Raw genomic sequence first — 14,811 nt, forward strand, 5'->3', positions numbered from 1 at the left:
GGTGCTGACTGTAGAGGAGCTGTCTGTAGAGGAGCTGTCTGTGGTGCTGACTGTAGAGGAGCTGTCTGTGGTGTTGAGTGTAGAGGAGCTGTCTGTAGAGGAGCTGTCTGTGGTGCTGAGTGTAGAGGAGCTGTCTGTGGTGCTGAGTGTAGAGGAGCTGTCTGTCTGTGAGAGAGAGACTGGATTCAGGCCTGCGTCTCAAATAGAATCAAAATAGGTAACTCACTGTCTCTCTCTCTCTCTCTCTCTCTCTCTCTCTCTCTCTCTCTCTCTCTCTCTCACATGTATCCACCTGACATTATGTTGTTGTGTAATTACACAACAACATAAGAGAGTTTCTTTAAATAGTCATGTTGAGTTTGTTTGCTCCTCATTAGTCTGAAGAGGCCCAGATGTCACTGAACACAATGTTGTCCGGGCAGCACGGTGGCTCAGTGGTTAGCGCTGTCGCCTCACAGCAACAAGGCCCTGGGTTCGAGTCCCGGTGGTTCCAGGTCCTTTCTGTGTGGAGTTTGCATGTTCTCCTCGTGTTCTCCTCATGTTCTCCTCGTGTCTGCGTGGGTTTATTCCGGGTACTCCGGTTTCCCCCACCATCATAAAGACATGCACCGCAGCCTCACCCCGGTTCGTATGGATGTGAATGAGTGTTGGTGGTGGGGGAGGGGCCGTAGGCGCTGATTGGCTGCCACGCTTCCGTCAGTCGGCCCCAGGGCAGCTGTGGCTACTGATGTAGCTCCACCACCGCCGGGATGACTGTGTGTGTGACTACTGGACTCTGTACTGTAAAGCGACTTCGAGTGTCTAGAGAAGCGCTATATAAAATAAATGATTATTATTATTATTATAATGTGTCACATTATTTGGCAACGAGAATACTAACTACTAACTATATATATATATATATATATATATATATATAGACTTATAAATATATAAATATATATTTATATAGAAATATTAATATATATATATATAGTCAATATATAGTCTATTTATTCATGTCTATATATGTTCTATATATGCACAAATATATATATATATATAGTCACATAAATATATATATATATAGTCTATATATGTTTATATATATGTCTATATGTATATACATGTATTTATATAGAGACATATATTTTTATGTATTTATATCTAAATATATTGATATGTATGTTTATACACACACATATATATATATAGATAGATAGTCTATATATATAATCTATTTATGTATGTCTATATATAGTCTATATATGTACATATATATATATATATAGTCACATAAATATATATATAGATATAGATATAGTCTATATATTTATGTTTATATATGTCTTTATGTATATACATATATTTATATATAGACATATAAATATATTGATATGTATGTTTATGTTTATACACATATATAGAGATATATATATATATATATATTTATATATAGACCTTCATATCGTTACGTGTTATCTACTGTGTGCTAGCAGCAGCATCCACCTCCATGTAGCAGCAGCTCGTCTCTGTTCCATCAGTGCAGCTTCCGCTGGGTGTAACACGCATGTGTTGATCGCGCTGCAGCAGCAGCGTCCTCCTCTCTGACCCCGGTGCTAATCTGCATTCAGACCGCGGCTCCTCCGGCTTGTTGTTTTCAGCTGCTCCATGTTAGAATAGCATATTACGGGGGGCGGGAGGAGGAGGGGGGTTCACCGTCTGTGGCCGTTTCTTCAGGGCCCACTGACAGCTGACAGGCAACCAAAAAAAGAAGAAGCGACGCGAAACCCACCTTTTCTACCTGCATCGGGTTTTTTGTTGTTGTGTTGTCTGATTTTCACGTCACCGCCTCGGGGCTCGAGACGCCGACCCGCCGCTGCGTAATGTATCGTGGAGAGGAAACACAGTAACGAGACACGGACACGTCCATCTGCAAGAAAGAGACAGCGAAGATGGTGACGACGACGACGACGATGATGGTGGTGATGATGGCTCCGATGAATTTTGCCTCCAAATGCTCGACAGCAATGGCGAAGCCGTCCCGGCCCCTGCAGCTGCTCCTCTGGCTGCTCATCGCCGCGTCTCTCCCTGCGAGGTAAGCCGCGGTGCTGGATTCCCGTGTGGCGGCGCCGTGAGTCCTCTCGGGGTCGCGTTGCCTCCCATCTCACGGCGACGCAACCCGGCTGTCGGCGGTCCCTCCCGGGCCGCGAGGTGTCTCGTGTATCGGGGGGGAAGAGACCCGAGGAATGTTGCGCATGGATCACAGCGTTTGGTTCGACGTGGGGATATACATGTATTATTATGGGATACCTTTAACGCGACACATGCATCGCATGACTGGGAGACTTTTGTTCTTCTTGTTTACTGAGAACAAAAGGACGCAGCTCCAGTGTGACTGGAATCATCGGATGTGTGAATCGGGTGGTTTCATAGGTGTGATTCTGCGGTGCGCGCGAGGAGGCCGGTGTCCCTCACGAGCTGCCCGGCGTTAGCAGTAGCATAGTGCAGGCTAACGGCCGGAGCTAAGGCTACACAGAGTCCCGGCTAAGCTCTCCTTGGAGGATCAGGTCTATTCCTGGAGCCAGAGAGACTCGTTTTTAAACGCAGGTGACGGACCACCATCACCATCACCATCATCATCATCATCATGTGAGCAGCTTCATGCATCATGGAGGTAACCTGAGTGTTAATGAGGGTGTCAGCTCACGTATTTAAGAAGAAGAAGAAAAAGGATTTCAAAATGGCAGACAATCACACAGTGAACACAAGTGTAAAGGCACAATAAGGATAGAGAGGACACATATGGAGTCATCCCTTTCTTTAACACACACACACACACACAGAGGCAAAGGACTGCCATCTCATCTTGAACTGAGCTGCATATTTGACAAGCTGTTCGGTCGTCCCCGGTGGAGACGGTATTCCTTGAGTCCAGAGGAAGGATGCTGAGGCTCCTCTGCTCTCGTCTCCTCTGCTCTCGCCTCCTCGCTGCCGGAGGCTGAGCGACGGAGGCCGATCTCAAACCTCCGGGCCGCCTGCCCCGGGCCCCACGAGGCTTCGTTGTCAGGCCTGTGTGTGTATTCCTAACTGTGTGCGTGAGTTGTCACTATGGGCTCGAGTAAACACGACACCTTTCTCTCTAATTGCATTGCACCAACAATTAAGATGTATGCAGGTTATAGGAATGTGATCAGTGGAGCACAAACAAGTGATGCACAATGGAACTGGGAGGTGACATATCCTGAGATAATCATACCAGGGCCACATGAGAACTCTGCATATGTCAAAGCTAGTTACCCTCAAGCACAGCAACATACATTCTCTTTCAAATACAAGTCCTGTGCGTCGTGGAGTCATTTGCTAATTGCTCGGTAGATTGCATGCAACGTTATTTGGGGTTGTTTGCGTCCTATTTACCTGAAGGCCTCACTGTGACTCAGGGGTTTGAGCAGCGATGTCTGATTGCATCGCGGTGAAACACGAACGCAGCGTCCTGCCTCACGCAGGGGGAGAAGATCTGGATCAACACGTTGACGGGTGGACCCTCGCTCAATAATCAGGCTCCAGGTGTAGTGACGAGCTGAGAGGGAGGAGGTGATGTCAGAGGGAGGCGGTGATGTCAGAGGGAAGAGGAGGTGATGTCAGAGGGAGGAGGAGGTGATGTCAGAGGGAGGAGGTGATGTCAGAGGGAAGAGGTGATGTCAGAGGAGGAGGTGATGTCAGAGGGAGGAGGAGGTGATGTCAGAGGAGGAGGAGGTGATGTCAGAGGAGGAGGTGATGTCAGAGGAGAGGAGGTGATGTCAGAGGGAGGAGGTGATGTCAGAGGAAGAGGAGGTGATGTCAGAGGGAGGAGGTGATGTCAGAGGAGGAGGTGATGTCAGAGGGAGGAGGTGATGTCAGAGGGAGGAGGTGATGTCAGAGGGAGGAGGTGATGTCAGAGGGAGGAGGAGGTGATGTCAGAGGGAGGAGGTGATGTCAGAGGAAGAGGTGATGTCAGAGGAGGAGGAGGTGATGTCAGAGGGAGGAGGTGATGTCAGAGGGAGGAGGAGGTGATGTCAGAGGGAGGAGGTGATGTCAGAGGGAGGAGGTGATGTCAGAGGGAAGAGGTGATGTCAGAGGGAGGAGGTGATGTCAGAGGGAGGAGGTGATGTCAGAGGAGGAGGTGATGTCAGAGGGAGGAGGTGATGTCAGAGGGAAGAGGTGATGTCAGAGGGAGGAGGTGATGTCAGAGGGAGGAGGTGATGTCAGAGGGAAGAGGTGATGTCAGAGGGAGGAGGTGATGTCAGAGGGAGGAGGTGATGTCAGAGGGAGGAGGAGGTGATGTCAGAGGGAGGAGGAGGTGATGTCAGAGGGAGGAGGTGATGTCAGAGGGAAGAGGAGGTGATGTCAGAGGGAGGAGGTGATGTCAGAGGAGGAGGTGATGTCAGAGGGAGGAGGAGGTGATGTCAGAGGGAAGAGGAGGTGATGTCAGAGGGAGGAGGAGGTGATGTCAGAGGGAAGAGGTGATGTCAGAGGGAGGAGGTGATGTCAGAGGGAGGAGGTGATGTCAGAGGGAAGAGGAGGTGATGTCAGAGGGAGGAGGAGGTGATGTCAGAGGGAGGAGGTGATGTCAGAGGGAGGTGATGTCAGAGGGAAGAGGTGATGTCAGAGGAGGAGGTGATGTCAGGGAGGAGGTGATGTCAGAGGAAGAGGAGGTGATGTCAGAGGGAGGAGGTGATGTCAGAGGAAGGAGGTGATGTCAGAGGGAGAGGAGGTGATGTCAGAGGGAGGAGGTGATGTCAGAGGAGGAGGTGATGTCAGAGGGAGGAGGTGATGTCAGAGGAAGAGGTGATGTCAGAGGAGGAGGAGGTGATGTCAGAGGGGAGGAGGTGATGTCAGAGGGAGGAGGTGATGTCAGAGGGAAGAGGTGATGTCAGAGGAAGAGGAGGTGATGTCAGAGGGAAGAGGAGGTGATGTCAGAGGGAGGAGGAGGTGATGTCAGATGGAGGAGGTGATGTCAGAGGGAGGAGGTGATGTCAGAGGGAGGAGGTGATGTCAGAGGGAAGAGGTGATGTCAGAGGGAAGAGGAGGTGATGTCAGAGGGAAGAGGAGGTGATGTCAGAGGGAAGAGGAGGTGATGTCAGAGGGAGGAGGAGGTGATGTCAGAGGGAGGAGGTGATGTCAGAGGGAGGAGGAGGTGATGTCAGAGGGAGGAGGTGATGTCATAGGGAGGCGGTGATGTCAGAGGGAGGAGGTGATGTCAGAGGGAGGAGGAGGTGATGTCAGAGGGAAGAGGAGGTGATGTCAGAGGGAGGAGGTGATGTCATAGGGAAGAGGAGGTGATGTCAGAGGGAAGAGGAGGTGATGTCAGAGGGAGGAGGAGGTGATGTCAGAGGGAGGAGGTGATGTCAGAGGGAAGAGGAGGTGATGTCAGAGGGAGGAGGAGGTGATGTCAGAGGGAGGAGGAGGTGATGTCAGAGGGAGGAGGTGATGTCAGAGGGAGGAGGAGGTGATGTCAGAGGGAAGAGGAGGTGATGTCAGAGGGAGGAGGTGATGTCATAGGGAAGAGGAGGTGATGTCAGAGGGAAGAGGAGGTGATGTCAGAGGGAGGAGGAGGTGATGTCAGAGGGAGGAGGTGATGTCAGAGGGAAGAGGTGATGTCAGAGGGAAGAGGAGGTGATGTCAGAGGGAGGAGGTGATGTCAGAGGGAAGAGGAGGTGATGTCAGAGGGAGGAGGAGGTGATGTCAGAGGGAGGAGGTGATGTCAGAGGGAGGAGGAGGTGATGTCATAGGGAAGAGGTGATGTCAGAGGGAAGAGGAGGTGATGTCAGAGGGAAGAGGTGATGTCAGAGGGAAGAGGAGGTGATGTCAGAGGGAGGAGGTGATGTCAGAGGGAAGAGGAGGTGATGTCAGAGGGAGGAGGTGATGTCAGAGGGAAGAGGTGATGTCAGAGGGAAGAGGAGGTGATGTCAGAGGGAGGAGGTGATGTCAGAGGGAGGAGGAGGTGATGTCAGAGGGAAGAGGAGGTGATGTCAGAGGGAGGAGGTGATGTCAGAGGGAGGAGGAGGTGATGTCAGAGGGAGGAGGTGATGTCAGAGGGAAGAGGTGATGTCAGAGGGAAGAGGTGATGTCAGAGGGAGGAGGAGGTGATGTCAGAGGGAGGAGGTGATGTCAGAGGGAAGAGGAGGTGATGTCAGAGGGAGGCGGTGATGTCAGAGGGAGGAGGTGATGTCAGAGGGAAGAGGAGGTGATGTCAGAGGGAGGAGGAGGTGATGTCAGAGGGAGGAGGTGATGTCAGAGGGAAGAGGAGGTGATGTCAGAGGGAGGAGGAGGTGATGTCAGAGGGAAGAGGAGGTGATGTCAGAGGGAAGAGGAGGTGATGTCATAGGGAAGAGGTGATGTCAGAGGGAGGAGGTGATGTCAGAGGGAAGAGGAGGTGATGTCAGAGGGAGGAGGTGATGTCATAGGGAGGAGGAGGTGATGTCAGAGGGAAGATGAGGTGATGTCAGAGGGAAGAGGAGGTGATGTCAGAGGGAAGAGGAGGTGATGTCAGAGGGAGGAGGAGGTGATGTCAGAGGGAAGAGGAGGTGATGTCAGAGGAGGAGGAGGTGATGTCAGAGGAGGAGGAGGTGATGTCAGAGGGAAGAGGAGGTGATGTCAGAGGGAGGAGGTGATGTCAGAGGGAGGAGGAGGTGATGTCAGAGGGAAGAGGAGGTGATGTCAGAGGGAGGAGGAGGTGATGTCAGAGGGAGGAGGAGGTGATGTCAGAGGGAAGAGGAGGTGATGTCAGAGGGAGGAGGAGGTGATGTCAGAGGGAAGAGGAGGTGATGTCAGAGGGAGGAGGAGGTGATGTCAGAGGGAAGAGGAGGTGATGTCAAAGGGAGGAGGTGATGTCATAGGGAGGAGGTGATGTCAGAGGGAAGAGGAGGTGATGTCAGAGGGAGGAGGAGGTGATGTCAGAGGGAGGAGGAGGTGATGTCAGAGGGAAGAGGAGGTGATGTCAGAGGGAGGAGGAGGTGATGTCAGAGGGAAGAGGAGGTGATGTCAGAGGGAGGAGGAGGTGATGTCAGAGGGAAGAGGAGGTGCTCTGCCAGGTGTGTGTTCTTCATGCTGAGGGAGGTTCACTGTTTGGTGGACTCAGCGTTTTCGTTGCAGAGGAAATTCATCAGATAATCAAAACTTTGGACCCGCTGCACTTTTCTTTTGTATACATCTTGTATTTTCTGTTTGCATCTGATTTATAACAATAACTGGACCCACACTTATTTGCATACTGATATATATATATATATATATATATATATATTTCCCACGGATCAACACAAGCCTGTTTTGGTTTGATGGACATGGATAATTAATATCTACATGTGACATTTCAGTAAACCCTCCTGTCACCTTCACATTTACTAACATATTTTACCCTCGGGGTCAATTTGACCCCAGCAATTAAAACCTCCAGAAAATTATTAGAATTAATATTGTTTCCCAAGTTTAAGTGTGAGGTACTTTATGTTTGTTGACTACCTAAATAGCCCTTTAAATATATAAAAAAGTTGATATTTCTTATATGTTTGACACAGTGAAAAACAGCCTGGGGTCAAATTGACCCCAAAGGTAACAGGAGGGTTAATCAGATTTCAGGGTTCAATATACAGTGCTAGTTTTGAACTGTTAATGATATACACAATACTGTTGTACACATCTTCCTCTAGAGCCTGACACACAATAACAGAGTTCTTATAATCTGACATATAGGACACACATAAAGCTTCGTCGGTCCACCAGAGTAAGACTGACATCCTCATCGTTTACATTTGAAGTGGATCATGATCCTCAACGTGGAGCAGCTTCACTGAATCCCTCTGTTTCATGACATCATGAATTCGTCTCTGATGTGAACGTGTTGTGAATTTAACTCCATGTCAACGTTATAAAGCTCACGTCGAGTCAGCAGGAATCCAACCAGCAACCTAAAGCACCTCCAACAGCTGGTGGAGAAACAACAACAACAACAACAACACACAGTTATCTAGAGTTGGCATAATTGTGTATAAAACAACTCATGACAAAGTCACTGAAAGGAAATATTTCATTTTTTGTACATTGTTTGACAGTAGAATGAGTTATGCTGCGGACACAACGCGACATGGAGATGGCAGACGGGAATCCTAACCCATGAAAATTACAATTCTAAGTATTTTATTGAGACGTTTTGTGACATTTTATGAATAAAATACTAAATTGTAGCATTCCAGTCAAACCTGGTTATCATGAAATGCTCTTATATCCATCGTATTAGATTTCACGGAGCACATATGCTTCTCGTGTAACGTTGACACACATAATGACGAGCTCATACATGTGTCTCTCATGATTCCTGACATGTGATTGATGGCATGCGGATGTCAGTCTTCTTGTTCTCGTACCTGTGCAAAGGAAAGTCTCACAGCTGCTTCCACCGGAGCGCCGAGGCCACTGTAGTTCCATTCCCAGGTTGTAGTCCTGTGGAGTCATAACAGTGGTTACTCACAATGGACGCAGTACCACGTGGAACCTGAAGGAGGGTCACGGGTACATCTAAAGCGGGGGTCGCCAACCCGTCGATCGCGGTCCACCGGTCGACCTCGGAGACGTTCCCTGTCGATCTCCAAAATAAAATGAAAATAAAATCAGAAACACATTGTTCCTCGTTCTCGAACATTTTCTGAAGTGTCTTCTGAAACGTTTTCTTCCTGACGGGAAGATCGACGTCAGAAAAGATCTCCGCCTGATTTTAATGAACGTCTGAAAACGGGTTCTCTGAAAGAGGAGCGTACCACTACAGGTGAGGCGCAGGGGAAATGCAGAAAGACCTTTATTCATAACTTTACATATTACACAAGTTCAAAGTACAAGGACATACAACTACGTCATCAATAAATAAATAAATGTTGAAATGCCTGTACCTTCGTGTAAATGTTTACGTTACGGCATTAACAGGTTACGCCTGCGCATGCGCGACAGCCGAGATTCTTGGCGACTTGCCAGGTCTTACCTCCGTGAGTTGGGCTTTTCTGCTGTTGTCCTTCAAAACAAAAGCTCAATATTGAGCTTTTTTTTCTTGTCTGATGGAGCAATCTGGTTTATTGAAAGTGATTGCAATTGTATTTATTCTATTATTTGAAAAAGCACAGATGCAGGAGTCACAAATGGTGATCTCATATATATTATTATTATAATTATTTAAATCTGAGGATGTCTGTAGAGCTGATGTGAACGTATTCACCAACGGGCTGACTTCAGAACCAATCCCAGATGAGAAAACTTTCATGAATACCAAATTTGCCCCGAAAAACTCGTCAGTGAAGTTGAGAAAATCACCAAATCAAAGAACAGGAGCTGGAGACTGCCTCAGACTGTCTGTGTTTATGAACTAACTACACGCTCACAGACAGAGTTCAGTCACAGCCACCACACTGACTGGAGTCACATGACTTGATGGCATTATGATGAGAGCTGAACTTACATGAGTTGCACTGACTGATCATGTTGTCAGTGTCGTGTTGTAATGTAAATAAATACAACATTTATATTGGTAGTTCATCCAGCTGCTCATTGCAAATGTGTTTTTTCTTGTTCATATTGTGTGCGGTGAACAAATATCTTACGTTTTATATTGCACTTAAATTCTGTGTTCCTGGTCTCATCAATTTGAAAGCTGGACCAAAGTGTTTTGATTTCATTCAATTAGAATTAGATCAAATAAAAAGCCTCAAGTCATAAGTCCAGTCTGGACAATCGTTTTCTAGATATTTCGGTAGATCTTGCCGGTCATGAAGGCGGAGGTCAGGGATCTTGGGCTCAAAAAGGTTGGTGACCACTGATCTAAAGTATTATTACGGCTTTCACTAGTTCTACCCTTTACTCTCAGACATCACGTGGATACATATAGATCTACTACTTTATGATTGGTAATCCGTCAGTTTCCCCTCTGAGGGACGAATAAAGGATTATCTTATTTTATTTGATCTCATAAACTATAACTATAACATGTCGTGAAATAACTCTCTTTGCATTTGATTATTGTTTCGGTGAGTGTAGAAATATTGTACACAAGAACATTCCCCTAATATAAACACAAATCCATTTAATGTGTAACCTTCAAAATAAAAGAACAAGATATTTGACATCACATGTCATTTAGCTGACGCTTTCATCCAAATTGACTTACAATCCTGTTGCATTCAAGGACACATCGACTAGGGCGGGGATTGAACCTCCAACCCCGGGATTGAAAGATGGACCTGTTACCCACTGACCCATATTTGTCTTAAATGTCTTTAAGGAAACGTCATCGTGTGTCTTTTAAGCCATCGGGGGGCCATATAAAATGACGTGGCGGGCCCCATTCGGCCCTCGGGCCTTGTGTTTGACACCTGTGCCGTAGAGTCTACGGTGATACGGACTGGCCCTTTAACTCTAACATACATTCAGTGATAGTTGAGCCGACGGTCCAGGTGTTTTTGTTGTTCTTGATGTGAGGACCATAACAGCAGATGTTCATTTGTATTCATATACGAGTCAGAAGCACATATCTGTATTTAAAATAAGCACATTTAGTGACTTGGTGCTCACAGAGTGTCCGTTGTGTTTCATCAGAGGCCCGTGGGAGGAAGGTCGTGCCGTAGCAACGTCTGACGTGTCGTTGCCGTCGGTGCAGCAGCAGTGTGGCGGACGATCAGCGCGATGCTTTTTATTAATGCGGCTCCTTCATCAGCTGCAGTGAAACATGCAAAGGGAATGCATGTGTGCACAGACGCGTTCTGGAGCTCGTGTGTGAGCGTGCAGACGCTCGGCCACCTCACTGCTTGTAGAATGTTGTTGGTGTGTATTTTATTTAGTCAATCAAATAATATACAAAACAGAAAGACTGAAAAGGTATAGGTAGAAGCAAAACATGCTTATATATTCCTATCCTAAATTACATAATATAAAATGAAGTAAAAATAACAAAGAAAATAAAAACTAAAAACAATATATATATATATATACACATGGTGGACTCAGCGTTCTCGTTGCAGAGGAAATTCATCAGATAATCAAATCTTTGGACCCGCTGCAATTTTCTTTTGTATACATCTTGTATTTTCTGTTTGCATCTGTTTTATAACAATAACTGGACCCACACTTATTTGCATACTGATATATATATATATATATATATATACATACATAAAACAAATTTAATAATTCCCTTGAAAACCAAAAAGGAGTTGACCATTCTTACATCCATTTCAACATTATTCCATAATGGGACTCCTACAACAGAAATACATATTCTTTTACTCCCTTTTTTAGCCTTTTGTACAGTAAACTTACAAACATCTCACATCATATTTACACTCAGAACACCTGAGACGGGGTTTTAAAACAGGTGTTTCGACCGCCACACAAAAAAACGCATGGATGGCAAAAAACCCTGTAGAACAGGCGCTGATGCAGACCCTCTGGATCCTCTGTGGATCCTCTGTGGATCCTCTGTGGACCCTCTGGATCCTCAGGTCCGCCTGCAGTGCAGAACTCACGGCTCTTCCTCTGGTGGTCTGACACTAAGTCACTCTGTGAGATGAAGACAGCTACCTGAACACAAAGCAACCCAGAAACGCTCCCTGCATATATATATATATACATGTATATATATATTAATATATATGTGAAGGTATCCAGTGATCCACGTCTAACAGCTTACACCTGAGAACAAACATAAAGATGTCATGTTTTCGGAGCAGAGGGATAGCACTCAATGCAGAGTGCTGGTCCTCCACCAGCCTGAGAACATGAGAACGCTATCAGAGCCTCTTTCACCGAGCTCCACCAATAAAAAGCTTTCTTTTTGTTTCCCTTTCACCATTAATGATTCTTTATTATTTAATTGAGAAATCTCTTTGTTTCATTGCTCTAGAGCAGTGGTCCCCAAACTACGGCCCGCCTCCACATTTGGACCGGCCCCCTGAACAATACCAGAGACACGTTCCGATTTATTATTGTTTTCACCTGGCCCGCTGCCGTTGAGATTGCAGTGAGACGCGGAGAAAATGTGGAGTGGTGCTCTTCACAATAGAACATCTTTGATGGGACGTGTCGCGTCTCGGCCAATCAGTGTTCAGATGTCCACAGCGTTTGGGAAGTTAGGTTAGCTTGAATGTTAGTCCGCTACATCTGCTGCTGTCACGCTGCACGGTGTAGCGATGCTAACAAAGTACCCGTACGTTAAAAACGATGTGATTTAGCATAGTTTTAGTATCGATACTTCATTAAAAGAGCGATCAGAGCGCTCCGTAAAATGCTGTCTGCACGCGCAGCGCTCACAGTTATATATACACATGTATATATATATATATAGTTATGTATATATAAAATAGTAAAAGAGATGAAAGAGCAAAGTACAAATCATCATATGTGCGGTAGCAGTGCAGTGCATCATGGGAATGAATAGTTCCTGATTGAATAAGAAGCAGTGGCAGGCAGAAGAGTTTAAATCTGCTCAGAAGCCGCTGCTCCTCCCTCTTGAGTAAAGACATGAAGATAAAACATACTCTACACTTTCATTTAACCAGACAAGTTTCTTCCTTAAGTTTCAGGGGGGGGGGGGGGGGGGCTCTTGAGACATCATTATCCTTCCAGTTGGAGATGTCTGAGGCGAGGAACTAAACTCCAGCTCCTAAAAATCTATTTACACTTCGGTGAAATCTTCTGGCCTCAAGCTAAACGCAACGTTCCCATCTCAGAATGTTTTCACCTATTTGGAAATTGAAGGAGAGCTTTAGCTTCTTTTTAAAAAAAAAGATAATTGTGGAAGTTGTCGTTGACCGTAACTTAAGCAATCTTTACATTTCTTTTGTCACGTCAAGGCAATTTTGAGAAGCAACGGGTAGATTATTTAAATTAGTTTATTTTATACAGCCCAAAATCACAAATCACAAACTCCCCTCAGAAGGCTTTACAGTCTGTACGCACACGACATCCCTGACCTTTGAACTCAGATCGGATCAGGAAAAACTCCCAAAAAATAGAAAACAAATCTCTTCAGGGGTAAAAAAGGAGAGAACCCTTCGGGAGATGACGCCTTCTACTCAGTTCAGTCGTGAGAGCGAGACATTGAGAGTGTGTCACACCTGAGGCCTCCGTCACTTATAGGGATTACCACCTTTTTCTGTGTAAACGTCTCGCAGCTGTTTGTGAATCCCGTCATCACAACAGTCCTCTTGGGACATGGTTTAGGGGAACGTTGTCAACACGTCACTGACAACTGGTTTCCTTCTGAAGTCATGAGTCCTTGTTGTGGATCCGTCCAGGTATGATTTCATGTTACTCGACGCGCATGGTAACACCTGCTTTCACAACAAGAGCTAAGAATACTGAAAAAAAATACAAAATTAAAATTAAAAAATTTAATAAAATGAATTAAATGAAATACAAAAATTAAATAAATTAAATTAAATAACTTAAATACATTAAATAAATAAATAGCAGCTGAGTTTCCGTGGCTGACACAAAGCCGCCGACTCTCACGTCACTCAACTAAAACATTTGCGAGATCACGCCGTGGGAAAAAACCCCAAAGTGTGTACGAGGCTTCGGGGAGGACCCGTTGAATGATGAGCGCTGTGTGACGTGAATGATGGCGGCTCAGCTGGCGTGTGTCCCATGGACAATAAAACATGAAGTATCTCCTTTAGATCGTCTAACTGCGTGTCCCCACCTGAGGAAGCATTATTCCCATCAGCCATTAACTCCCTATATAGATATATTATATATGCTTTTAGATTAGCATGTATGCTACATTGTATGTGTGAGTGTTCCACGTCAGGAACTAGACTCAGAACCAGAGGATTATGATGATAAACTAAAGAAACTGACCTTCTGACTCCAGGATGACCCGTATTATCTGACGTGGTCTGAATGCAGGAAGGAGCGGTCTTGAGATGCCGGTTGGTTCTTCACCAATAATATAAACAATGTAGATGAAGTTTAAGATATTTGATTTAAATGTGAATCAAAGAACATTGTTTCACGGAGATACCGAAGCTGCAGGAACACAGACGTCTGAGTGGAAACAACCGAATATATCTTACAGATGAAGTAGATTATTACATTTAACAGGCGGTTGACCAACATGAATATTATATTAATGATAGCCTCAGTGTGAATGCATGTTGTGTGCCCTAGATAATTAATATATTCTCCCTATAACTTATTCTTTGAGCGGGAAGCCTACTTCAGCGTTTCTCTACCAGCTATATTTAGAGATGAAAAGCGCGAAAAAGCTTTCCTTCTAAATAAATATGAGCGCAGTATGAAGTATTGATAGCGTGCGTGTCTTTCCTCTCCTCCCCGCAGCTCCTTCCAGAACGAAGAAGACGATGATGGGGCGAACAAGACGTGGGTGCTGACCCCCAGAGTGTTCGAGAGCGACGTCACACACATCCTCAACAGCCTCCTGGACGGCTACGACAACAAGCTGAGGCCCGACATCGGAGGTGGGTGCCGACTCCTCACGGAGGAGCCGTTCAGATGAAGAGACGCAAAGAAATAAACAGACGTTTATGGACAGAGTTTGTAATCGGACACGTATTTATGCATACTATTATTTTATTATCTACATTCCCATAGCCGGGCACTTTGTAGAGTAGCTGTAGGACACGGAACCAGAGACGACAATCCACAGCAGACAAGGGAAAGACTGACTCAATATATAGGGGGAACACAGACATCGACATCAGATAACGAGAGGAGGGGGGGAGGAGGGTGGGAAATGAAACAATCAAGACAGAAGACACAGAGGAGACAGAACAGGGTGCTACACGGAGT

At 46.0% G+C, this 14,811-nt stretch overlaps 1 protein-coding gene across 3 annotated transcripts in view; it reads left to right on the top strand.

The window, feature by feature from the left end:
* The first annotated feature begins 1,585 nt into the window (after positions 1-1,585).
* Positions 1,586-14,811, top strand: part of gabrg2 (gamma-aminobutyric acid type A receptor subunit gamma2) — a 56,827-nt gene continuing 43,601 nt past the window's right edge. For all 3 annotated transcript variants that reach the window (XM_056443367.1, XM_056443375.1, XM_056443404.1), the window contains exons 1-2: positions 1,586-2,077; positions 14,341-14,480. In XM_056443367.1, the coding sequence (XP_056299342.1) occupies positions 1,935-2,077; positions 14,341-14,480 (283 nt within the window). In that variant the 5' untranslated portion in view covers positions 1,586-1,934. The remainder of the gene's footprint in view (positions 2,078-14,340; positions 14,481-14,811) is intronic.

This window comes from Pseudoliparis swirei, chromosome 3 (genome assembly GCF_029220125.1).
Source record: "Pseudoliparis swirei isolate HS2019 ecotype Mariana Trench chromosome 3, NWPU_hadal_v1, whole genome shotgun sequence".
NCBI classification, from domain to species: Eukaryota; Metazoa; Chordata; class Actinopteri; order Perciformes; family Liparidae; genus Pseudoliparis; species Pseudoliparis swirei.